This window comes from Peromyscus leucopus, chromosome 13 (genome assembly GCF_004664715.2).
Source record: "Peromyscus leucopus breed LL Stock chromosome 13, UCI_PerLeu_2.1, whole genome shotgun sequence".
Classification (NCBI taxonomy): Eukaryota; Metazoa; Chordata; class Mammalia; order Rodentia; family Cricetidae; genus Peromyscus; species Peromyscus leucopus.
In genome coordinates, this window is record NC_051074.1 from 58,488,587 (window position 1) to 58,513,802 (window position 25,216).

Sequence of the window (25,216 nt, forward strand, 5' to 3'; positions counted from 1 at the left end):
GGGAGAATTATTAGCAACTTATGTTAAGAAACTGTGACAACTCTAAGCTATGAAGAGCTTTTATAATCAGTCACCCACTACTCAAAGTGAACTGTGCCTCAGTGTTCTTCGTTGGTTCTATTTCCTTATTTAATGCTTTAAAATCTGACTCTATTTTGACCATATGGAAAAATAATTTAGCTCCCACTTTTAAAAAGAAATGGACAAAGAAAATGAAAAGAGATAGTTCTCTTTAAAAACATAATTGTTCCTTAAGCATAACAAAAACTGTCAACCTCACTCACAATAAAAGACATCCAATTAAGATATTACAAGACACCTTTTTAACCTGTTAAATCTAAAGAACATTCAAAGTATACCACAGAAGTTGTGTGTGTGTGGGGGGAGGTCATATGTGTCTGGTGATTTATAAAATTATACAATGCTTATAGAAGGCAAATTAGCAATATCACTCAAAATTACAGTGCATATATTTAGGACTCAGCAATTCCCCTCCTGGAAAGTTATTGTACTGATACATTTTCAAATGTAGAAAATGTCCAAAGTGCAGGAGTATTCACGGTGATACTATTTGTAAAAGTGGAACATTGGAGTCACCTTAACCGATATATAATATCTAATATTTTATATAGATATATAATGCATAATAAAACAACATTGAAGCAGCTTTAGAAACACATTTCCCCCCATTAAAAACAGAACACTTCTTAGTTACATGTGAAGAAATGTAGAATGACTAGTTAGGCAAGGGAACATGTTTGAAAGGTAGGAAGACGGTGCTTAGAATTAGTGGTACAGAGCTGCAGTCCCAACCACTCAGAAGGCCTTGGCAAAAGGATGCCAAGTTCAAGACACCCCAAGTTTACAAAGTGAGTTCCACGTCAGCCTGGGCAGGTTGGTGAGATCTCGCTTGAAGATAAAATGAAAAGGGAAAGACTGCAGACACCACTGAGGAGAGCATTTGTTTAGACTACACAAGGCCCTGGGTTCAGTTCCCAGTACTGCCCAAACACACACGCACACACGCACACACACACACACACACACACACACACACACACACACACACATGCACACACACACGCACACGCACCCGAATGAGTTAAGTAAAATAAAAAAGAACAGAGTACTTAGCACGCATTAATTTTAACATGCTTAAAGTATACAAAACTGCTAAAAGTTGTCACCTGTCTGGAGACCTAGATAGATGGAAGATTGATAGACAAAGGAGATTTTTCAGTGAACAATTAATTTCTAACTTCTAATTGTTCCTTTTTTTTTCAGTACTAATGGCTGATGCAGTAAACCATTTTTAAACTCTATCACCGAGTTACTCCCCAAACCCTTACATTCTTTAAAATGTCACGCAAATGTATCACTACTGAAAAACTTAAAATCCATTTACTTTCATGTTCCCAGGGATTATAACACACTGAATACAATGCTCAAGGTTTAGGGTCATTCATATGTTTTGAATTGTAGTGAGACACCTAGTTCTATTGAGAATTCCAAATGCCAAGACCATATATACGGAGTCTGTAGCCCCCTTGAGTTTGAAACTTCCCGTTTCAGTCATTGTAAAAGGAAACAACGTAATTCACCATATGCTGATTAGCTTGGGGGCATGTCGGTTTTCTGTCATTAATGTTTCTTCTCCTTTCCTAGGTACTCTGAAACATCTTTCATCCTGAGTTCTCTTGAATAGGCTCAGTCACACCGCCCTTTGCCACAAAAAAAAACACGTCACTTCCTGACAAGGGCTTTGTATAGATCCTCGTTCTCCTGCCTCAGCACCACCCAGCTGCCCCTGCAGCCTCCACTGTTTCCTTAAAAAGCGTCTTCTGACCTAGAAAAGTTCAGCTTCCTCCCTGTCTCAGCGAAATCCTAGAGCTGCTTTGGCAGATCCTCTTGAATGGTTGCCTTCCTCTCCTCCTTAGACAAGGAAGCTGCTAAAAGCTGCCAGGGAAGGCATCTGGTTTTCTAGATCTCTCCAGGGCCCAACCTGCTTGGTCCAGGGAATCTATGTGTATGTTTTCATGGAATCTCTGTTGAATAAACAAATGCATACTCCGGGCATGGTGGGGGGCGATGAGTTGAAGCCACAGGAGAGGATAAAAGAGATGAAACAATCTCCACCTCAACCAGGGAGGGTGAGATAAATACACATAATTACAATGTGGCCATTGCTTCAGGGATTGTAAATTAAGTTGGATAGGAGTCACAGCAAGGTGGCTGCTGAAGAATTTTTTTTCCTTTGAGATAAGATCTCAGGTAGGAGGCTGGTCTCCACTTGCCATGTGGCTGAGGATGACCTTATACTTCTGATCCTCCAGCTTCCGCCTTCTGAGGCCTGGGATTTCAAGCGTGTATCATCATGCCTGCTTAAACTCAGTGCTGGGTGAACCCAGGGCTCTTGCATACTAGTCCAACACTCTACCAACTGAGCTACATCCTCAGCCCTAAGAGAATTTTAATATATATATCTGGAAGAAAAGCAGTAATATTTCAAAATTGGTCTTGAAGACTGGTGTGACTCTCTCAAGGAGGATGAAGGAGAATTAATTCAGAATATCATAAGCCTATAGGGGCCAGACTAGGGATATGTGAAAATAAATGGACTGAATGGTGTATGTGTGTGTGTGGGGGGGGGGGTTGATAAAAAGAGGTCTAGAGGTTTTTAAATCAGACTATGTCTGATTTGAGAGATTTTATCCTGCTTAGGACAGAACATTCAATGCCCAGTGCATCTGTCTGGCGTTTCCATAGGGAACACAACCCTGTGACTGTCAATGTTCTAATTCTTCCCATAACAGTATGGAGCTAAAACTGGCTGCAAATCGTCAAAACATGGCCAGGACTTCCTACTCTGCTGGAGAAGGATTGATGAATGAGCAGAGTGTGTTGAGCTTAGATTGTCCTCAGGCAGGGGGAATGTGGATTGTTCTCGTACCTACTTAAAGAGTCTCTTTGAGCAGCTAAAGCAGCCTTCGTAACAAATACTCCAAGACAGAACTCAGTAAGTGGCACTACTCTCCTTTCAGTGGGTAGGGGTGGCTACGGCAATTCAACCCCACGATCTCCTTAAACCAAAACTCAAAGGAACATTGCAAATAAGGCTGAAAACCTCACTCCAGATGCTAGAGTAAAGCTCATCTGTCTAAATTTATCAGTGTAAAGTCACTGCAGTACAAACGAAAAAGAAAACTTTCTCCCTCATGATCTAGTTGGGGACATATTTGGTGTAAAGGAAACGGCTGAAGATATTCATGCACCAAATACTGATCAAGCCCCTCCTATGAATCAGACACTAATCCCGAGTCCCCTTCTATGGTCAGGGACTTTATCTGTACCCCTAGCCAGCCAACTCCTGGAAATCAATGTTGTTACTCATAGAACGCCTGATCTCAGGAGATAAAAATGTGGGTGACTTAGAGCAGTCCCTTCCAGTGCAAGAGACTACGAACAGATAAGCAGCTTTGTCTAGAAGTATCACGGGCCACTGAAATTCAGCACGCCGTGAAGAGAGACAGAACACATGGTATCTATTCTGGTCTCTCTCGACGTTGTTCAAGAGTTTAACAACAACCACAAAATTTAAACAACTCTAGGACTCAGCTCACAAGGAATAAGAAACACCAACAAGTACTTTTACTTCTATCTAGAATCCTTTTAAAACCTTCGCGCGCGCGCGCGCACACACACACACACACACGTGTGTGTGTGTGTGTGTGTGTGTGTGTGTGTGTGTGAATGTGTGTGTGCTCGCACGCATGCCTGTGCGTGTGCGTGTGTGTGGTGCTGTGGAACTATTCAGGAGGTAGTATCCCTCATATATCCCAGTCCTGTTGGTCTTTATTAAGTTCAATTCTTATATTAGGTAATGTTTGTACTTATCTCTGCTGAAACTGACCAGTTAGACAGAAAACAACATTCAAAAGCTTGAATCCATTCAATTTTGTTTCACTAAAATGCACATACCCATTTCTGAAGCATGTTGAGTATTTTTGTACATAATCTAGAAGAGCACAAATAAAATAACCCCAGAAAAGGGATTTCTGTACAAAGTTGGTTGGTAGTCTTTAAAAAGAAATTTGTAAGTTCTTCCAGAATTTTAAACACTAAGAATATATAACCACAGGGATCAGCCTTATTTGTCTGTCCTTCATGGTTTTATAAAGAATGCATTACTTTGTTTTGACACACAGCTTACATTTGTTTTTCAGATGTGCTCAAACATAAGGAACAAGAGGAAAGAGGAACAATGAATACATTATAGGCAAGGCGCACAGACACGGACAAATAAAGAAAGCAGCAATCTTCTTGGAGCTAAAAAAGAAAAGGGGGTTTGCTGTGAGGAGAGAGAAAGGCATCCCTGAGCGAGAAACATTTTCCCAGCTGTGAGCTCAGGAGGCGTGGGGTTGGGGAGGAGGAACAGAGGGTACCGGGTATCGGGGAGAGAACATGGTTTACAGACCTTACCATCAGAACCTCGATTCATAAAACAAAGCAATCCACGTAGGGGACCTGCTTAACTTCACCTGTTGGAGGTAAGTTCAGTCTCTTTCCCCTTCTTGGAATGAATGGGGAAGGCTCTCTGCGGAGCTCTGCCTCCCACCAAAGGAATGTGTGCTATCTGGAGTTGTTTGGAAACCCACAGTCTTAAAAGGAGCTGTATCAACAGGTTTTTCCTCGGGCAGAACACTGAGCCAATTGTAAATGTTGAATGAAAATCCTGAGCAAGTTAAATACTACCTTAGGAATTCAAAACCTGCTCCAGGTAGGGGTTTCCTTTTCTTTGTTTTGAAACAGAACCTCAGCTTACATCTTTATCACTTCTGTCTATTTGAGCACATGAGCCTCAACCAGACACAGGGGGCTGTTTCCTGGCAACATAAGGAGAGCACATTTTGAGGAACACGTGAACGCTAGCTAGCTTGGAAGTTTTAGTTTGGACGAAACTGAGACTTTCCCCACATGGAGCTGTTGATGTGTCAGGAAAAGGAAGCACAGTAAAGCAAGCCCCTCTGAGGAACACACCCAGCCTCCCGCCTTTTGTGTCCATGTCTGTATTTGCCATTCTATGGCCACTTCCCTTCAACACAAATATTTGTCTTTCTCTCTCGAATTTTAGCTGTCCAGTTTCCATTCTGCTTTACAACAGGCTGTTTCCAGAGCACAGGTAAAGAGGCAAAGCAGCTTTACCCCTCAGCCTTTAACGTGTGGAGCAATCACCATTGCCTGTGATCGGGGGGTCGGCGTCTCGTCTTCTCCCTCTCTCTGCACCTCACTGTCTGAAATAGGGTCTCCCCTTGAAATTGAAGTTCACCTTTTCAGCTAGACAGGCTGGACAGCCAGCTCCAGGGCTCCCTCCAGGATCTGCTGGTCTCTTCCTCCCAGCACCAGGTTTACAGGCGTGTTACCGTATGCAGGCTTTGTATATGGATGCTGGGGATTTGAATTTGTGTCCTCTTCCTGCATAGCAAAGCATTTTATGCACTGAGCCTCCTTCCCAACCCATCCCCCACCCCCTTTTAAAAAGTATTAACCATTATTAAGCCGGGCGGTGGTGGCGCACGCCTTTAATCCCAGCACTCGGGAGGCAGAGCCAGGCGGATCTCTGTGAATTCGAGGCCAGCCTGGACTACCAAGTGAGTTCCAGGAAAAGGAGCAAAGCTACACAGAGAAACCCTGTCTCGAAAAACCAAAAAAAAAAAAAAAAAAAAAAAAAAAGTATTAACCATTATTGGTTAAAAAAAAAAAAAGCAAAACTGATGTTCGGATTAGGCTTCCAGTATTTGTGAAACCATACCATGACACCTTTGATATTCTGTGATACCAAAGGACTTCTATTTATTTTGAAAGCTTCTTTCTGCTCAGCAAATAGGAAACAATCAGCATAGCGAAGATACAGGATGGAGAAAATCTTTGCCAATTTCTGTTATTTATTGAGATAGGATTTCACTAACACACACACACACACACACACACACACACACACACACACACACACACACACCTGAAATTTACAATCCTCCTGCCTCAGCCTGCCAGAGTTTTGAGTTACCACATCTGGCTTAGATGACTGATCTCTGAGGTTCTGTGACTTCCTTATAATTGATTATGAAGCCTCTCAAACTTCACACAACATAAACTTAATTGAAAATAATTTTATTCTGATTCCAACGCCTAGCAATGAATGGTGTTATGAGGAACATGTTCTTCCTCCACAACTAAGCAAGCAAGAATATAGTGAAGAATAAACCAACATTCCCCACATAAATACACAATAAAAAAGACCATTCTTAATTTTTATGATAGAAGTCATTTAAGTGTCTACAATAAAAATTAACTGCTGAGCAAATAATTTGCTAATTATCATTACTGATTATTTTAATTACTCTGTTTTCCAGATGATTTGCATTTTCAAATTGAAAACGGATAATCAATGCCTAGATACTTAATTTATTAATGTGGCAGTTCCTAGGGCTCAAAGAAGCATAACTCCATGTCTAAGGAATTTATCTATTTGAGGGAGAAAGAAAAATCACAAAAAATACCCAAGAATTTTAGAGGAAGTAAAAGAATGAATCAACACCAAAGAGTCGGAAAATGGTGCTGAGCCACCGTGTGGGCGTCTAGCTGTGTTCTGCTGCCTCCCTGGACTTCTGAGTCTCAGCCTCCTCATAAAGGTCTTAAAAATCAACGACCAAGTCAAGCAAGCAAATAAATCCAAACAAAACAAAAGCCCTTAAGGAAAGTCCCCAAAATCAGCTTGCTGCCTGGCCCTTGCATCTGGACATGCCCTAGGTGCTGTGGTCTTCTGAGAAAGACAGGCCGCAACTCTTCAGACTGCATTGGGAACGCAGCGGGGATTCTCACCGTCTGTTGTCCTGTAAACGCCACCCTTGGGCCACTAAACCTCAAGGCAGTCTCTTTATAAAACGGGAATTGTGAGTTTTAAGATTTTATACAGCATGTCTATGCACTGTCTCCCTCCAACTCCTTTCCATTCTGTCTTTATAATTTGGGGCAACAGTAAATTTGTATCTTCTCTTGTAGTCTGATGCCAAGTAATACAACTAACCAATGTGGAGCCAGATGAAATGGTTGCTTGTAAATCCTCCCATCCCTTACCACAGTATCTATGAAAAAGTAACGATTCCACCAGGGAGATCTGCCTGCGTCAGCCTCCTCCCATGCTGGGATTCTGGGCCTATCCCCCACACCACGGAGAATTCCCATCTGAATTATTGTTTTCAGTCTCTCATTTCCACCCTCCCTCCCAGACTCTCTTTCTTCCTAGGCTTTTGGGGCATGTTTTTCTGGAATTCCTCACCATTGGGAGGTCATTTCAAACAGCCAATGCTGGCGCTGGTATGAAGGGTCTGGAAGCCTGGAGCTTCCTACCCTGCCATTCTTACTCATGTCTGAATTTTTGATAAGTAGATCTCTTCCGTATTCAACTCCTGGAATTCTAACCAATTCCTTCCTGACTTTATGAAAGTGACTTGGAAACTAGATCAAAATCAATGCAGACAACTGTGGACCATTCTATCCTGGGGTTTTCATTTAAGTAACATCTGTGGGGAGGAGATGCAGCAAGTTAGGACCAATCTATATCGTACACAATGGACTGCTAACAAACCACAGGACGCTAAAACTTAGCATCTCCGTTTTCCATTGGAAACTCCAGGTTTCCAGGAAAGTACTAAGTGTGTGTAATCGGAGGCTAGCAGCAGTGGTCATCTCTGAGGAGGCTCACACAAGGCCCTTCAGTGAGGTTTGTTGGAAGGTAAAGGGCCCCTAGGTCTTGCTCAGACCTTCAGGAGGGATGGAGAGCAGTGGCCAGGAACAGTACAATCAATATGTGGAGATCTAAACATGATGGGTCCTCGAAGGGAAGGAGGGGCTTCCCTTTAAAGCATGGGGAGGGCAAAGGAGCACATTCAGAGAGCAATCCCCCCTGAGGAGTCTGGGACCAAGTCCTGGACAAAGGAAAGGGCAGACTTTTTAGAACCGTTTAGATGTGGCGGGAGGTTTGGCATGGTGCGGTTTAGTCCAGCGGAGAGTGTGTGGCAAGGAGCAGGAGGGGCCAGGCGCCATGAATGGAGAGCTGTCAAGGCACAGCGCAGAGTGCTTCTGAACTGTTGCAGAGAGAGCGAGAGAGGGGTGTGGCCTGATTCAGGCTCTGGGATCTGACTTCAAGATGCAGGCCCAGGTTCCAACATGCAGGCAGACGGGGACCAAACTCAGGTTCATCTGACTGACGTCAAACCAGTTTCCTCACCCCTACAGCGGGAAAACACACAGGACATGGTGCTGTTCTCCTATGATTTCAGTCCTCCAGAAGCAGAGACAGGTAGATCTCTGGGAGTTGGGGGATAGCTTGGTCTACACAGGGATTTCTAGGCTGGCCAAGGCTGCATAGCTTGTCCCGGTCTCAAAAACAAGAAGCAAAAAATAATAAACGTCAGAGACCAAAACTCAAAACAACAGCAATAGCAACAGCAAAGCACTTATGCACACTGCTCAGAGCTAAACCGCTCTTTTATCTGATGAGGGGAAGGCAAATCTCCTCGAGGGCCAAGGCTGCTGACTTTTCCTTTTATGCGTGTGTGCTGGGAGCAATATTTCCAAAGAGGTAAGCATGAGATTGTAAAAACATGTGCACATGTAACAATTCCTGAAAGTTTATGTAAGCATCAAAGTCATTGTCATTGCTGTTTTCAATTCAAACATCTGTAGAAAGAAAGAAAATTTACTCACTTAGCAGGCCAGTGGTGGCGCACACCTTTAATCCCAGCACTTGAGAGGCAGAGGCAGGCAGATCTCTGAGTTCGACCGACGCCAGCCTGGTCTATAGAGTGAGTTCCAGGACAGTCAGGGATACACAGAGAAACCCTGTCTAGAAAAAACAAACAAACAAACAAACAAACAAACAAACAAACAAAAAACCCACCACCACCAACAACAAAATAATGCAGTTAAAAAGTGAAGTCGGCTGTAGGGATGGCTCAGAGGTTAAGAACACTGGCTGTTCTTGCAGAGGTCCTGAGTTCATTGCCCAGCAACTACATGGTGGCTCACAACCATCTGTGATGAAATCTGGCTCCCTCTTCTGGCCCGCAGGGATACATGCAAACAGAACACTGTTTACATAATAAATAAATAAATCTTTGGGCTGGGCGGTGGTGGCGCACGCCTTTAATCCCAGCACTCAGGAGGCAGAGCCAGGCGGATCTCTGTGAGTTCGAGGCCAGCCTGGGCTACCAAGTGAGTTCCAGGAAAGGCCCAAAGCTACACAGAGAAACCCTGTCTCGAAACCCCACCCCCCAAAAAAAAGGTGAAGTCAGTAAAGTATGCTGTTAAAATGCCAAATGATGAATGGTTTTTTCTTTGAGACAGGGTTTCTCTGTGTAGTCCTGGCTGTCCTGGAACTCACTTTGTAGACCAGGCTGGCCTCAAAATCCCTAGCACTGTGATCAAAGGCATGTGCTACCACCACCTGGCGATAAGTGACATTTTTAAAGTTAGATGTTGAATGCATTAGTTTTATGGCAACTTAGCTAATAGCCTGTTATTCTATAAACAAAGGGAAAGATGACTCAAACTATGGAATTTTCAGTCTGACAACTGACTCAAAATATGGGATCACTGAAAACAGAAACACAAGATATGCTTACACAGAATGAAGCCTACAGTTAGCATTGACTGTTAGTAAAAGTACACTCTGCTGACCTATTTATTGTATCATCAAATCCTGAAACAAAACAAAACAAAACAAAACCCTGGAGCCCTTTCTCACTGAGCTGACTCTCACTTCATTTAGTTTTTCATGCCGAAGAGAAACCCTGAACAAGACTTAAAACGTCATACCTGATACTTAAAGAAAACCACTGAGATTCCACTTTATTTACGTTTAAATTAATGCATGGTTTGCTTTGCTGCTAAAAAGACCAGGCCCAGGCCTTTCTTGCTGATGAGTCTTTGCAGTTCAAGTGATTCTGAATTCCAAGACAATGCACATCACTAGTCTCCTCTACCCTCTACCCTTTATAGTAATTGAGATTCTGCGTTTGCCTGATGGGGATCATTCAGAATTTAAAGTTCTATCACAGAATAGACGTCTTCTTGTAGTAACAGAGGCTTTGGTTTTCAGAGAGGAGTGTCCAGATGTTCAAGTTTGTATTTCTGCATCAGAATTATCTGGAATGAATTGTTTGTGCTCTGAACCCATTTGGGGGTAAATTATCTAGTCGCCACTAACTACAAAATTCCCAGTTAGGTTCCCAGGTGAGGTTAGAGGAAGACAAACCACATTAGGATAGCTCTTAATATTTTGTCTTCCTTCCTTTTGTTATGGTGGTTCTGACACCAGAGGAGTTCAGCTTGACAACACCCACCTCTCCACTGTAAGTCTCCCCTGTTCGTCACCACCATTCCCACTGAAAGTTCACTCTTGTGCATCTCCTTTACCTTGGACATCTTTCAAAGTAATGATTTCATCCCTGAAGGATTGTACATGTTGGCGTATTTCTGAAGGCAATCCTTTTCAATCATTTTAACGAACAGTATTCTACTGATTCCTGTATGCGATCCCTTGCCCACATTCTGGTTTATAAATCATACATTTTGCACACAGATGTCCTTCCTGTTCCCATTGTCTCAATTTCTCCCAACACTAATTCTCATTTTGAGCATGTGTGTCTTTGTATGAACTGATTTTGTGCGAGTGTCTTTGTATGTGATTGGTACCTACTTCTATGTTAAAGTCATTAAGATTTTTCCTCTTTGTCCTCATCCTGTGGTGATGCCAGTACATTAATACACTCCAGGTTTGCTTGCTGCTACTCTAAGAGTATGAAAGTTCTGGGGTGTGTGAGGGGAGGAGCATTTGCACAGATTCCTAGGACTAAATACACTGCTACCCAAAATCAAAAGAGTAAATTAACCAACTGCTTAACCCATGCCATATGGTTTGCTAAGCAATAATCCATGCAGCAAATGAAAAACAAGCAAAACTTACCCTTTAAAGACGGTTTCAACAGATGCTTTAGGCTCTTTGCCTCTGTTCCAGCTCACTCCAGCTCAGGCATCAGTTACAGATGTCTCTTGGATCTAGGGACTGGACAGACACAAATAGAAGAATAAGGCAACTCCCTCAACCTAAATTTGCACCAATTTAGACCAGCCAGTTGCCAGGGCTTTATGTAAGGTGTTTTTCTTGAGGGATGCTTAGGAACCTTACCCAGCCAGCAAACATCTTAGGGTCTCTTCTTTTTAAACCTTCAAGTTGTTCTTACTATTCTTTTTATGGTGGATAATTCTCTGGGCTTTATATCCGACTTCCATATTTAATGCATTTTAATTCAGTCTAGTAATGATCTCTATATACATGCATCCATGAGCTCATCTTCCCCTCAGGACTTACACAGGTAGCAGGGACCAAGTTGGCATTCGTTATTACTTTCTGGCAATTACAAGTCTGACTTCATAAATACCTTTATTTCTGCACTTGCATCCAAAAGTTTCAGGGAGAGAGTGTGATTAAATAAATAAAACAAGGATCTGGGCTCATCCTTTTACAGTGCCCTGATTGTTGTAAACTAGAAATGCCTACGTTCTGGCTATCCCTCTTTTTTACATGGCCCTTCTCCAACTTTCCCCTTTTAAATGTGAATTATCCTTTTAAAATCTTGCAGGTTTTATATACTTTCCAACAGAGTGAGTTATGTTTTCACTTTGAACATAATCTGTTGCCTGATTCATGCAGCTGGGTAAAAATAGGGTTTACATTTGAAAACAAAGGATTTGACCAGATATTAGTTTCTTCTTCTTTTTGAAAAGAAAGAATGATAGAAAAGATGGAAGAGAATTAACCCCCCAACAGACACTGGTGGAAGAGATTGTAAACACCTCTTTCAAGGCCATAGTCCGTGGAGAATCTTTGGTAAATGATAATAAATACCACCTTCTAACTGAAATGACTTAGATATAAGATATAACTCAAAGCAAAGGTCAAAAGATTTAAAGGAACATTTCTCAAAAATAAGACATTCAACTAGCAACAGGTGCATGTGAAAAGTGTTGTTTAGCCTTAATCTTCAGGGAACTGTAAATTAAAACCATAGACACTAAAAACCTCAAACCAGTTAGAAGGAATATTATCAAAAAGATGAGAGAGGTAACAAGCGTTGGCAAGATGGGGAAATGAAAATTCTTTTGCACTGAAAAACAAAACAAAACTAAAACATGATTCAGAGCCTGGATATCTATTCAAACGAACAGAAATCAGTTGGCCAAAGCAATGTCTGATCTTGGGATCTTCGGTGCTCCATGCAGGAATATTCCCCATAGTGTTTTGAATGAGTCATGCTCCCACAGGCCGGGGTATTCACATACTTGGTTCCCAGTTGGTGGCACTATTTGAGGGTTGTCAGGGAACCCTTAGGAGGTAGAGCCCTGCTGGAGGAAGCACTCCACCGGGGTGGGCTTTGAGAGTTTATAGCTTCCGGTTACTTCCTGGTTAAGAAATAGTTCCTGCTCACACTGGAACCATGAGAAGGGTGCCCTCAGGGTGAGACCCAGCCCAGGCTGTGAAAAGAGAAAACCCAAGGGGTTGCTTATTCTTAGTAAACAATTGTTTCTCCAAACAAAAGCTGCTGCTAATGTGGTCCAAGGGCCAGGGTCCATCCTGAGCTGGCAGCTAACGTTGGCAGTACCATCAACCTGTCACCGGCTCTGGAAAAATTAAAGACTGAGGAAGTCATGAATTTTACTCCATGGAGTGGAAGCAGTCTACAGAGAGGTGTGGGCAGCAGACGGCAAAGCTGGAGGGGTAGAGACATCTAAGCCCTTGCAACTAAAGTTCCAGACACTAGACAAGGAGTTACAGGATTGGGTATTTACCCTGCTGGATTTAGGTCTTGCCTTGGGTTTAGCATTACTTCACTGTGTCCTCGTTCCTCCATTTTGGACTGGGAATGTATATTCACTGCCATTACACATTGGAAGTTTGTGACTTGCTTTTTAACTTTATAGGGGTTTACAGTTAAGTGACTGCCTTGAATCTCAGAAAAAGGCAGACTTTAGACTTTTGATCTGTATTGAAAACTGTTAAAGGGTACTGGAACTCGAAGTTGAACTAATTGTATTTTACATTGTAATGTATCCACGAGCTTCCTGGGTGGCCGGGTACTGGAATGTGGTGGTTTGAATGAGAAATGCCTTGCATAAGCTCAGGTATTTGGAAGACTAGTTTCCCAGTTGGTGGCCCCGCTAGGGGATTGTCACGGAACCTTTGGGAGGTGGACCCTGAATGAAAATGGGGATTTGATAGCTGTAAGGTAGGGCTGAGGAGGAGGACTTTATTGTGGGTATGAGGGAGAACACAGATGCATCTGGAAGAGTCCAGATTGAACCGGGAGAGGAGAGAGAGCTGGGAGAGTGAGAGAAGAGAGCCTGGAGGGCAAAGGGACCAAGAGCAAGCCAAGAGGGGAGAGAGAGTCAAGAGAGTGTAGTGTGGCTGACCGAGCCGCTGGGGAAGGGAAGCAGAGCTCTTGGGCTGGAAAAGTTTAGGGTAGGGGGTGGGGTGAGAAGTGCTGAGAGGAGCCACAGGTACTGAGTGAGCCTAGAGGCCAAGCATGCACTCTTAGTATGCTGCACCGCAGTTAGCCAGATGTCCTGGGTTTCTTTGGGACCCGAGAGGGCCTGAGTAGAAGAGGCACTTCACTGAGTGTGGGCTTTGAGCGTCTCACCCTACTTCCTGTTGGTTCTTTCCGCTTGTGTTTGTGCTTGGAGGCGCGATTGCTCCAGCTAACCTGTTGCCATGCCACCCCCACCATTTTGGACTCTTCCCACTGGAATCATCAGAAGCCAAAACAAGCGCTCTCCCTAAGTTGGTATTTCATCACAGCCACAGGAAAATGACTTGGTACATCATAAAAGCCAAAACCTGGGTGGAGTCAAGCTAAGCATTCACCTGAGATGAATGAGTAAGGAAAATGTCACACCAGTGGAACACTATCCACCTTAAAAATGGGAATCCTGTCATCTGGGACAACGTGGGTGAACCTGGAGCTGAGTAGAGTACGCGGAGCATAGAAGAACAGATGTTACAGGATCCCACTTACACACGGAGTCCGAGAGACCCACAGTCAAGCTAGAATGACAGTTACCAGAAACCGCCGGGGAAGGGGTTATTGGGAAAAGTAAAGATGTTCATTAAATCGTACAAATTGTGACTGGGAATGGTGGCATGGGCCTTAAGTCGCAGCTCTAGGGAGGCAGGGGCAGATGGATCTCTGTGAGGTCAAGGCCAGCCTGGTCTACAGGGAGAGTTCCAGGACAGCAGGACAACCTAGAAAGGCTGTCTCAAAAAACAGCAACAATGACAAACAGTGACCTCCTGGAGTGACTATAACTATATAAATAATGATATGATAATATAACTATAATAAATAATAATTAATATGTTGCATACTTCATGCAAACTGTCAATAGTTTGGAGAAATACACTTTAGTGATCTCCTGGAGTGACTATAACGATCAATAATAATATAATATAATAATAACTATAATAAATAATAAATATGTTGCATACTTCAGAGGTGCCAACAGATATAGTTAACGTATTTCTAGCACAAAATCCAAATATTGAAACAATGAGTTAATTAGCTTGATTTAATCATTTCATAATATGCACATTTGTCAAAACATCATGTTATACCCATATATGATATAATTATTGCTAATATTCTGATCCCGCCCCTTGGGACCGCCCTGTGTTCTGACTAGAAGCCTCTTAAGGAAAAACTCCACCCCTTTCTCTCTCCTACCTTTTCCTCTCAGGACATGTGCACTCCCTCTCTTTCCCTCCCCCCTTTCTCTTTCTCCCTCTGTCTGTCTCTCTGTCTCTTTATCTCTCTATTATAATAAACTCTCCACGTGGATGTATTGGATGCATCGTCTGGTTTGTGTATCACTGGCTGCTGCAGCTGCCACCATGCAGCACATGGCATGCATCTGCCCAGCATGTTTCCCTGCACGTGTGTGATACCCTCGGGCTCCACCCTCGGGCTCCACCCTCAGGCTCCACCCTCGGACGGGTAGTAAATCATAACAAGTATTATTTGTGAATTTAAAATATTATAGAAAAATTTTAAATGCCACAGCCTACTAATTGCTACTAAAATATCTCTGCTCCACCAGTATAAAGTCTTCCTTCACTTAAATAATCATCAAACACTTAATTTGTAGTCATTTTTTTCTGTGTCCCATTTCCTCATTAGGATTCTGCTTCATTTTCTTCTGCTTAAAGAACCTAGCTTTAGCCGGGCGGTGGTGGCGCACGCCTTTAATCCCAGCACTCGGGAGGCAGAGGCAGGCGGATCTCTGTGAGTTCGAGGACAGCCTGGGCTACCAAGTGAGTCCCAGGAAAGGCGCAAAGCTACACAGAGAAACCCTGTCTCAAAAAAAAAAAAAAAAAAAAAAAGAACCTAGCTTTGTCCTTTTAAAGACATTCAACAAATGTTTCCTAAATTAAAAGAAATTACTTCATCTTGCTCAGGGTCCCTTTGTCTGGTAAACAGAAAAAGAAGGCCTTACTTCAGTTCTTCAACCTCACAGCACACTGTTAGAACAGACGGTGTTGACTGAGTATTGAAAACCTCAAAATGCAGCGGAACATGGCAGTGCGCACCTGTAAACCAGCACTTGGGGGGTGGAGGCAGGAAGATCAGGAATGCAAGGCCAGCCTGAGCTACATAAGACCCTGTCTCAGAAAAAACGAAAAAAGCCAACCAAAGGAAAAAGGGAAAACACTCAACGTGAGCAGAGCTTAGCACTGACTGAGGAGCCCACACAAGGGGGGGACTATTCACGTGATTTTTATTTTATTTTTATTTTTTTTTTTTTAAGATTTAGTTATTTATTATCTATACATAGTGTTCTGCTTGCATGTACCTGAACACCAGAAGAGGGCACCAGATCTCATTACAGATGGTTGTGAGCCACCATGTGGTTGCTGGGAATTGAACTCATGACCTCTGGAAGAAAAGCCAGTGCTCTTAACCTCTGAGCCACCTCTCCAGCCCTATTCGTGTGATTTTTAAATTCCTTCTTTCTAGTGTAAGGAATTTTGGAGAGTAATTAAAGTGTGTTAAGTCCAACACAGTTCAACTTAACTTTATCTTCATTCATGTCTATGTAATTCCTCAGTACAAAAGGCCAGTGGGTCCTGGACTGCATTAGTGGGTCCTGGACTGTATCAGTGGATCCCTGGACTACATCAGTGGATCCTGGACTGTATCAGTGGATCCTGGACTGTATAGGTGGATCCTGGACTGCATCAGTGGATCCTGGACTGCATCAGTGGATCCTGGACTGCATCAGTGGATCTTGGACTCCATGTCTCCAGGCTACCTCACATTCAAGAGTGGAAGTCAGGCTAGGCTGCCTCCATATTTTTCACCTCTCAATTGGACTGGGGCAAGGAAGGGAGAACAACATAGATGTGCTTGCAGTTGTGCTGTGTTCTCTGTATCTCATTCTCCATGTACTGACCAATGCAGGGTGGCTGTCAAGCATCATGAGCAGGGAAAACATGTCTGCCTGGTGGGAGGTTGGTGTATAATATAGTTTGGTTAAGAAAAGAGGCAATATATTAGTTTTACAATAAAGATCAAAAGACCTTGTTATATGTGGATCTAGTTATGAAGATCCCAGAGTCAGTCCATCTGTTTACCCTGATTCGTTCTATCCAAAGCCTTAGCCCCTTACGTTTAAAGGAAGAAAGACTAAGTTAGGAGCTGAGGCTGCAGTTTGATAAGCGTCTCCTGGCTTCCTCAAACCCCAGTCTTGGGGCCTGAGTTCCATCCCCAGAATCACAAAACCAAACCAAAACTGAAAACAAGCAAGCAAAAACCCTTTCACTTACGACGCAATTTGCATATGTTAAAATTATATGTGTCTTATGCAACGACCATAGTACTCTACCTAGTGAACGAGTATGTAGTAGAACATAATTGGATCTGATATTTTGTTTCTTCATGTGGTATTTTTTTTTTTTTGAGGTGGCAAAAATTTAGTCAGCATTTGCGCTACTCCGGTTTGTGGGGAAGTCGCCGCCTGCTTTTTCTCCTCGGGTTGGCTAACATTCTCAAACCGCTCGCTCGCTCGGCCCCTTGTCCAGCAGTGACAAAGCAAAAAGGCCAAGGAGACTCACGTCGTTAGAAGCTGCTGAAATGGAGCAGTGAAAATAACCCCACTTCAACCATCTCTTCTCCAGCTAAATTCCAAAGTCCAAACAAAAAGCTCTCGGAGCTCTGCTCCCCAGTGAACTGTGCCTTCGAAGGGGCCCCGGCGCGCCTTGTGGAGGGTGAGACACAGCCTATGTGTGGCCCAGGACCACGTTCAGTATGGACAGGTAGTTCCCTGTCCAGACTAGGGCAGAATAAGGTGATGGGAGTGAGGGAACGGGAGGGAGATTTACTAGTTTAGCGCACAGGCAGAGATGGAAGCCTCTACGGCCCGTAAAGACTAAATGTAGATTGCGTTAAGAGGCTAACAAGATGGAAGCAGATGCAGAGAAGCAGATGCTCCACGCCAGGCCCCAGGTGGAGCTCCAGGAGTCCAATCAGCAAGAGAGAGGAGGGATTATATGAGCAAGAGATGTTGAGACCATGATTGGAAAAAGCACAGGGACAAACAGCCAAACTAGTGGAAACACATGAACTATGAACCAATGGCTGAGGAGCCCCCAACTGGACCAGGCCCTCTGGGTAAGTGAGACAGCTGATTAGCTTGAACTGTTTGGGAGGACCCCAGGCAGTAGACCGGGACCGGGACCTGTCCTTAGTGCATGAGCTGGCTTTATGGAGCCTAAGGCCTATGCAGGGACACTTTGCTCAGCCTGGGTGAAGGGAGGAGGGGACTGGACCTGCCTCAACTGAATCTGCCAGGCTGAGCGGAATCCCTAGAGGAGTCCTTGCCTTGGAGGAGGTGGGAATGGGGGGTGGACTGGGGGGAGGGTGGAGGGAGGCCGGAGGAGGGAGGAATTTGTGGCTGATATGTAAAATTAAATTAATTATAATTTTTTTAAAAAAAGAACAACAACAACAACAACAAAAAGAGACTAACAAGAAGGCACATTTGCATGCTGCTCTCTTATCCATCACTGTGCTCAGAGTAAAGCAATTTGTTTGAAAGTGAAATTTTTTTTTGGGGGGTGCATAAGGACCCTGGGATAAGTCTTGATATTGACATTTTTTTTGTTGGTTATGTAGTTCTCATGCATCCATATGCTCCAAGGCCTGGTTTCTTTAGACATACAAGAGAACAAGGATGCCTGTTTCACGGCTGCTCAGGCAGGTTCGACGGCAAACTGGGTGACATCCTCCGAGGAATGTCAGCGGATCACAGTGAAACTTCATCTGCTCAGGCCCTCCCGCCTGGAAGGAGAAAGCGTGAGAAATGGACAGGCGGCACAGGAAGTTAGCGAGACTATCTGCAGACCAAGGACAGCTGGCATCCATCCCGTCTTCTTCTGTTTCAAATTTATCCTCTTTCCTCATAGTCAGAGGTTACTTAAAGACACTCCTTCATTCAACAAAGGTTCAATAAATGCGGCTTCTGTGCCCAGTGACTGGCTGTGCCTAGGAATACACTGGTGAACACATACAGAGATAGTTGAACAGACAGACCGTAAGCCCCAGAGCCAGGCCTAGTGACTCACAGCTGTGGAGGTTGAGGGAGGGTGATTGCTGATTTTCACAAGCTCAAGGTTACATAGTGAGCTCCAGGCTAGCCTGGGCTACAGCAGGAAACTTTATCTCAGAAACACAAAATAAGGCCAGGCCCGGTGGGTACACCCCTGTAAGCCCAGCTTTTAGAAGTGAGGCAGGGGCAGGAGGATTACAGCAAATTCGGGGCTAGCCTGGTCTACACTGTGAGTTCCTGGCTAGCTAAGACTGAGACCTTACTCAAAAGACCAAAACAAACAAGCCACTAAGAAGATATAAAACAAAACGAAAGAAAAGAAAAGAAGGAAAACCCTTCCAACAAAATAACCTCACACAAAAGAAATAAGCAACAATTGTTGTGTACAATATTTCTCCCTTTTATGAAGAAAAAAGCCCCAGTGGGCCGTTTGTCAGGGGAAGACCTTATTAAAAGGGAAATTTAAGCCAAGACACCAAAGGGCAGATTTTCTCTTCATACAAATAGCCCCTCTCTGCTGATCCTGTAAGAATCACCCTTCAGCTGTAACTCCCGGTCAGTGGCTATCACTCCCCAGAGGTACAGATACCGATATGTACCCCAGACAGACTACTTCCTCATCAAGAGGAACCTTAGCACCATGGCTGTTGCAGTGAGTTCTGACACACGACTCCAAACAAGCCAAAAGTCAAGTAGGAGCTGAGATCACCTGCCTAGGAGGAAGGGATGCCCCTTTCTATGTCTCCCAAGGACTAACCAATGGACCTGGGCCCACTCTGGAACCAGGCAAAGGTTTTCCAGGGTAGGCTGCTGTGAGGAACTCAGGGAGGCCTCCTCAGAACCGCCTAATGGGATTCCTGAAACAGGAGGCAGACAGGACCCATTACTCATCACTGCAGACCTGCGCCTCTGTACACCATCCTGTTATCAAGAGATCTGTGTTTCTCCTGGCGTCCGGGTAGGCAGGCTGTGCAGGCTCTCTCACTGAGTTCAGCAGTGGAGCCCTCCCCCACCAGGGTAAGAGTAGCCTGAGTCAGTCACACCCACACCTTCACCAGCAAGACCGCTGCTAGGAGCCTCAGTATGGCAGGGCTGTTCCCAAACTGTAGGTCCTTTTGGGGTGCTCAACATGAGTAGTCTTGTGGATTTGAAATCATTCTTGCTCACACTAGAGCAGAACCGTTCTTACTGTTGGTAAATGCCAAGTACCAAGAACTCCTTTTGGGTGATAGTAACATGTGGGAGGGATAGAAGAGGGAAAGGATGAAATATGAGCTAAAACAAGAGAATGTGAAGTTAATGTTTGCATACCTGGGGCAGCATGTAATTAAAAGATTTCAGTGGGTAGGGAGGAGGTTTTTATAGAGATGGCATTAAGTTAGTTTCAATCCGTTTAACAACAACAACAAAAATCACAAGTAATATTCTCTTGGCTAGCTTTCTTACATATTAAAACCTAGAATTATGTAGATAAATTCTCAGGCTAAGACATGCCTTGCCTAATTGAAAACAGACCAGCAAGCAAGCCTCTGTGATTGCAAAGACAGTGCTCATACTTAATGTAAAAACTAGAAGAGCCGGCCAGACTTGATTTCTATCAGGGGTTTCTTGGAGGGAATTAAAAAAAAAAAAGAAAGAAAGAAAAGGTATTAGTCTTTTTAGAGAATCAAAATGACAGAGAGCTGAACTGAACGCCGACTGTGCACAAATTTGATGTGGATTAGTTCAGCTGTATTGACCAAGACCAGAATAGCTCTCCCACACAAAGGAGAATGCACCCATGATAACTCCACTTAATAGGTTTCACAACCTTATACTGGTCACAAGCCCAATCCAGAAACCCTGGGCTTTCCAGCAGGCCAGAGTATTTATAGCACTTTCAAGGACTGTTGTAAAAGTCTCAAAATAAAATTAATATTGATTTGCCCGAATTTTAAAAAGACATAAACATGAAATATAACTTTTGGGGAAAACATGGAGAGCACTCTGAAAAGACTGATGGTCTCTGTAGCAGGCACTGCGGGTTTTATTACGGGCCACAAACACGACTGATATCTCTTTTAAAAAGAGTTATGCAAAGAGCCAAAACCCTTGTAAAATAATAAAAAAAAAAATTGAAGAATATCTTTGCGGGGGCGGGGGGAGTCAGTTGTCACAACACTCCTTCCTCCTAGTCCCCTCTATTCCCCATCCTTAGCTGTCCGCTGAAATCTAATTTGTCATACTTGTGTTTTGGTGCTGAGGATGGATTTTTACATGCATGTTCACTCTTGATTGCACGCGCGCGCGCACACACACACACACACACACACACACACACACACACACACAAACTACAGTGCTGGGCATGAACCCAGGAACTTGTGTAAGCTGGGCAAGTGCTACATCACTAAGCCCCAGCCCTGTAACATACACCGGAAGTCCTTTTCTCCGGGTCTTCTCTTGCAGTACGTATTGAAAGGCAGCCATGGATCACCAGACTCTAAGCAACTGAGAACACCGTGCACACCAGTGACAGGTGTCGGAAAGGGTGGCCTTCCACCTAGACGCTTATTTGTGATTGTCTAGAAGGTCAAGTGAGACAGATCTATACTGGCTAGATTGAAGATCATTCTTTAGCAAGCCCAATATTTAGACTTCTGAGGCTGGGGAATGTGACCTAGTGCCGGAACCTGAGTTTCTTCCAGATCAGCACCAGGTGCTGGTGAGGGGTGGGGGGTGGGGGTAGGGGAGATGGGATGGGAAGGAAGGAGGAGACAGAGAGGGAGAATAATTCTAGGCAGGGATTAAAAACCTCCTAATTAACATAAACAGAGTACTGTCTCCAGAATCAATAGAACATATACAGCATTCAAGAATATGTAGCATAGCCTAGCATCTCGGTCCACTCCAGGAATCCCAGGTACTAGGAAGGCCCAGGCAGGAAGATTACAAGTTTGAAATCAGTGTAAGCAGCATAGTGAGGCCCCGTCTCCAGTAGACAAACAATAATGGGAAGAAAAGATATATAAGGATCTGAAAAGAAAGAAAACTTGTCCCTGGTCATAAAGGAAGGAGATGGTACGGTTTGGGGCAATGATAGACTTACCTCCCAACACCGAGCCTTTCCATTTGAGAGGAGGGATGAAGCAAGCAGTGGAGAAGTCTCTGACCTCTCGGCGCTCTTCTCCCATGAAATGGGGCATAGGAGGTCCCCGGGGCCCTCATTCCAAGCAGCTGCCTTTGCTAAGTTCCCCTCAAGGCATTTCGATCTAATCAGAACCTTTCGTCTTACTTTCTATGACCTTTCACCCTCTCTAAAACCCAAGGATAAAAGTACACGACGGGTCTCCCTGCTTCTCCGGGTGCTCATTTCTTTAAGAGGCCTCTCCGCTAGCGAAAGTTATGTCAAGCTGGCTGCTTTCGTCTGGAAAATCTGTCCTTTGTGTTGGAGGTTTGAGCCACATACCTAGAGATGCATGAGGAAACGGCCCATAAGCTTTGTTCGCAAAATTCTAGGTCTTCCACATTCTTCCCTCAAACTGATTCCAAAGGCTCGTGGCCCCGTGGTCAGATTCAGTGAAGAAGCATGCCCGCTTATCACTTCCAGTGTTCTGTATCAGTTACTGTTCTCATCCCTGTTACCAAATATTGGAGGGAGCTACTTCAGGGAGGGAGAATTGACTTTGTCACATAATCTGGGGAGACACAGCCCCTCACATCAGGGAAAGTAGGGAGGCGGGAACCCCGGGGCTGCAGTTGTATGTGGCTGGGGTGCCTTACCTCTTAATTCAGCAGAATTGGAAGCAGAGCTGGGGGGGGGGGCTCCAAACTTCAAAGCCTCCAGAGTCCCACTTCCCTCGGCCAGGCCCCAGCTCCCCAATCTCCTGCATCTCATGAGAATAGCACCAGTATGGAGAGATCAAGTGTTCCGACACACGAGTCTGTGTGGGAACTTTCACATTCAAACCATAGCAATGAGAAATCCGTGTGCTGCCAATTAGCTGGTAATACCTGTACTCCCGGCATTAGGAAGGCTGAGGCAGGAGAATCACTTTAACTCAGAGTAGGAGACGAGCCTGGGCAACCCAGGGAGGATTGACTCAAAACAGAAAAAGAAAGTAACAATGATTTTTAAAGATGTAAAAATAAATATCAATTGATAGGAAGCATATTACTCAAAAGCCAGAAAGGAAGACTTGTAAACAGTGAGAGTAAGACCTGTCTAATCTCCAAATCAGGACTCGGAAATAGAGAAAAGCCTCCAGCCAGAAGGACAGGGCTTTGGGCAAAGCTGGAGTGCTGATTTGTGGCATCCAAGCAGTGTACGTCCTTCCAGAAATTAGGACTTATATTCCACACATTCTTTTATCTAGAGATCTGACATTAATTAAATCTCAGTTTTTGCAACAAGCCTTACTTGGAGAGCAGGTTCCTCAGCTTCTGCAGAACGGGCTACCAGCCGAGGAGACTTCATTCCACTGCAGGCTGAGAGCTGCCTTCCTCTTTGTGGCATAGACCTTGGCTCTAAGGGAAATGAAAATTCCCTGCAGACCTGCAGCAGTGAGCCTGACTTCCCTTGCAGTACGTTGCTTACTCATGAAGCAGTGTAAACTAAGACCCCAGAAATCTAAAAGTCCAGTGCATTGACTTAGGAATTCCTAGTTTTCCCCTGAAGAGGAAGAGGTTCACTATTGCTGGGATGAAACACCCATGACCAAAAGCAACTTGGAGAGGAAAAGGTTTATTTGGCCTAGGGACACTGGGGGAAGTCAAGGCAGGAACTCAAACATGGTGGGAACCTGGAGGCAGGAGTTGATGCTGAGGCCCTGGAGGGGAGCTACTTACTGGCTTGCTTTTCAGGGCTTGCTCAGCCTGCTTTCTAACGGCACCCAGGACCACCAGCACCCACAATGAGCTGGTCCCTCCCACATCAACCACTAACTAAGAAAATTCTCTACAGGCTTGCCTTCAGGCTGAGCGTATGGAGCAGTGGTTCTCAACCTGTGGGTCATGGCCCTCTTGGAGGGCGAGCGACCCTTTCACAGGGATGGCATATCAGGTGTTCATGATTCTAGCAGTAGCAAAATCACAGCTATGAAGTAGTGACGGAATAATTTTATGGTTGGGGTCACCACAACATGAGGAACTGTATTAAAAGGTCACAGCATTAGGAAGGTTGAGGACCACTGTTATAGAGGCATTTTCTCAGTTGAGGTGTCTCCCCCAGATGACTCCAACTTGTGTGAAGTTGATATAAAGTGAGCCAGCACATCAAGCATCCTTTTTATTTACATTCTGGACCACCACTGTCTCTTCAGTTCATTGAAACTGTTTAAAAGAAGGCGTGGTGTGCTAGAATATTTTATACCAAATGATTTTGACAGGTGCTCATTCTGGAAGTAACTGCTACGCTAAATGCTTAAGACAAAGCTTCTGGGAAGGTCTGGCCTTCGGTGAACGTGCTTCAACCCCAATGAAAATAATCAAATTCTCGACAAGGCTGCTGCAGAGCGTTCAAGGAAATGATTGATCCTGGCAGAGTGAAATCTTTCCCTCGGCAGATTGTGGGGAGTGAGGTTCCTGAGAAGCCTTGAGTGGCCTGTGAGGAATACAAGAAGGTTGAGAGCGCACCCTTCAGCCATGCCCAAGTCCAGTGGGACATTGCAGCCCACTGTGCTGATAGGCCACTCTGAGGAAATGCTGTGTGTCCGATGTGGCGCTGTCTGTGAACTCTGCATTCTGGAGCTTCCTCTCACAGAGGCACTGTGAAACTGATGGGAAGGCTGCCAGCTCAGGGTGCCCGACTAGAACATGCTCAAACGTCACCATTCTGTCTCCCACCCGCTAAGATTACGGTGTGCGCTTCCACACCACAGCCTCTTGCAAGCTAGGCAGGCACCGAGTTGTATCCCCTGACCTCGGCCCTTATAATTTGATCGTATCTTTGCATCTATTTAGAACTCAGACTTAACTTTTCCCTTCTTCACAGAAGATAGGTTCAGTCACTCTTGGCCCAGTTTCCCGTTCTCTGCCTCCTCCCACTTTCTAGGGTAGTTGGATCCAGTTATCTACTGTACACAATGGCCTCCTGTGAATACCTCCCTGTGGGACCGTTAGGTAGTCTAGGTGACTCTCCCACAGACCCCCACGCCCTATATGAATGGGTCCAGTGTGCCACAATGGCCACTCCTAATCACATGGTGATTGCACTGAACTTGCCATAGTTCCTTGGATCCCACTGATAGCTTGCTCTCTCTTGTTTCCTACCTAGTAATAGTGTGCATGACCCAAATGGCCTTGGCCCGGGCCCTGCAGAGCAAATTGTCTTTTCTCTCTGCAATCTATGATACATTTATTATACTTGAGTTGCCTCTTCTGTGCGCCTGACCAACAGACCTGGATGAGGGCTCTCTCTGAGGACACTAGTTGTGCTGGCAGAAATAAACGAGCCAAAGTTCAGATGGCAGCCACCTGGTGTATGTATGCAGGTATAAACAAGCTTCCTGTAACTGGGACA

At 44.4% G+C, this 25,216-nt stretch overlaps 1 protein-coding gene across 4 annotated transcripts in view; it reads right to left on the bottom strand.

Annotated features, from left to right (window-relative positions):
- Slc39a10 (solute carrier family 39 member 10) overlaps positions 1 to 25,216 on the bottom strand; it is a 131,179-nt gene that overhangs the window by 84,192 nt on the left and 21,771 nt on the right. Inside the window, exons 1-2 of one of the 4 annotated variants that reach the window (XM_037210420.1) lie at positions 23,117 to 23,179; positions 11,027 to 11,125 (exon numbers count right to left, since the gene is read on the bottom strand). Coding sequence is in view for 1 of the 4 variants with exons in the window: in XM_037210419.1 (XP_037066314.1) it covers positions 4,480 to 4,498 (19 nt within the window). In the remaining 3 variants the exon portion in view is untranslated. Of the gene's footprint in view, positions 1 to 4,479; positions 4,563 to 11,026; positions 11,126 to 11,248; positions 11,268 to 23,116; positions 23,180 to 25,216 lie in introns of those variants that run through there. The other 3 variants (XM_037210421.1, XM_028886514.2, XM_037210419.1) reach the window with 3 other exon arrangements.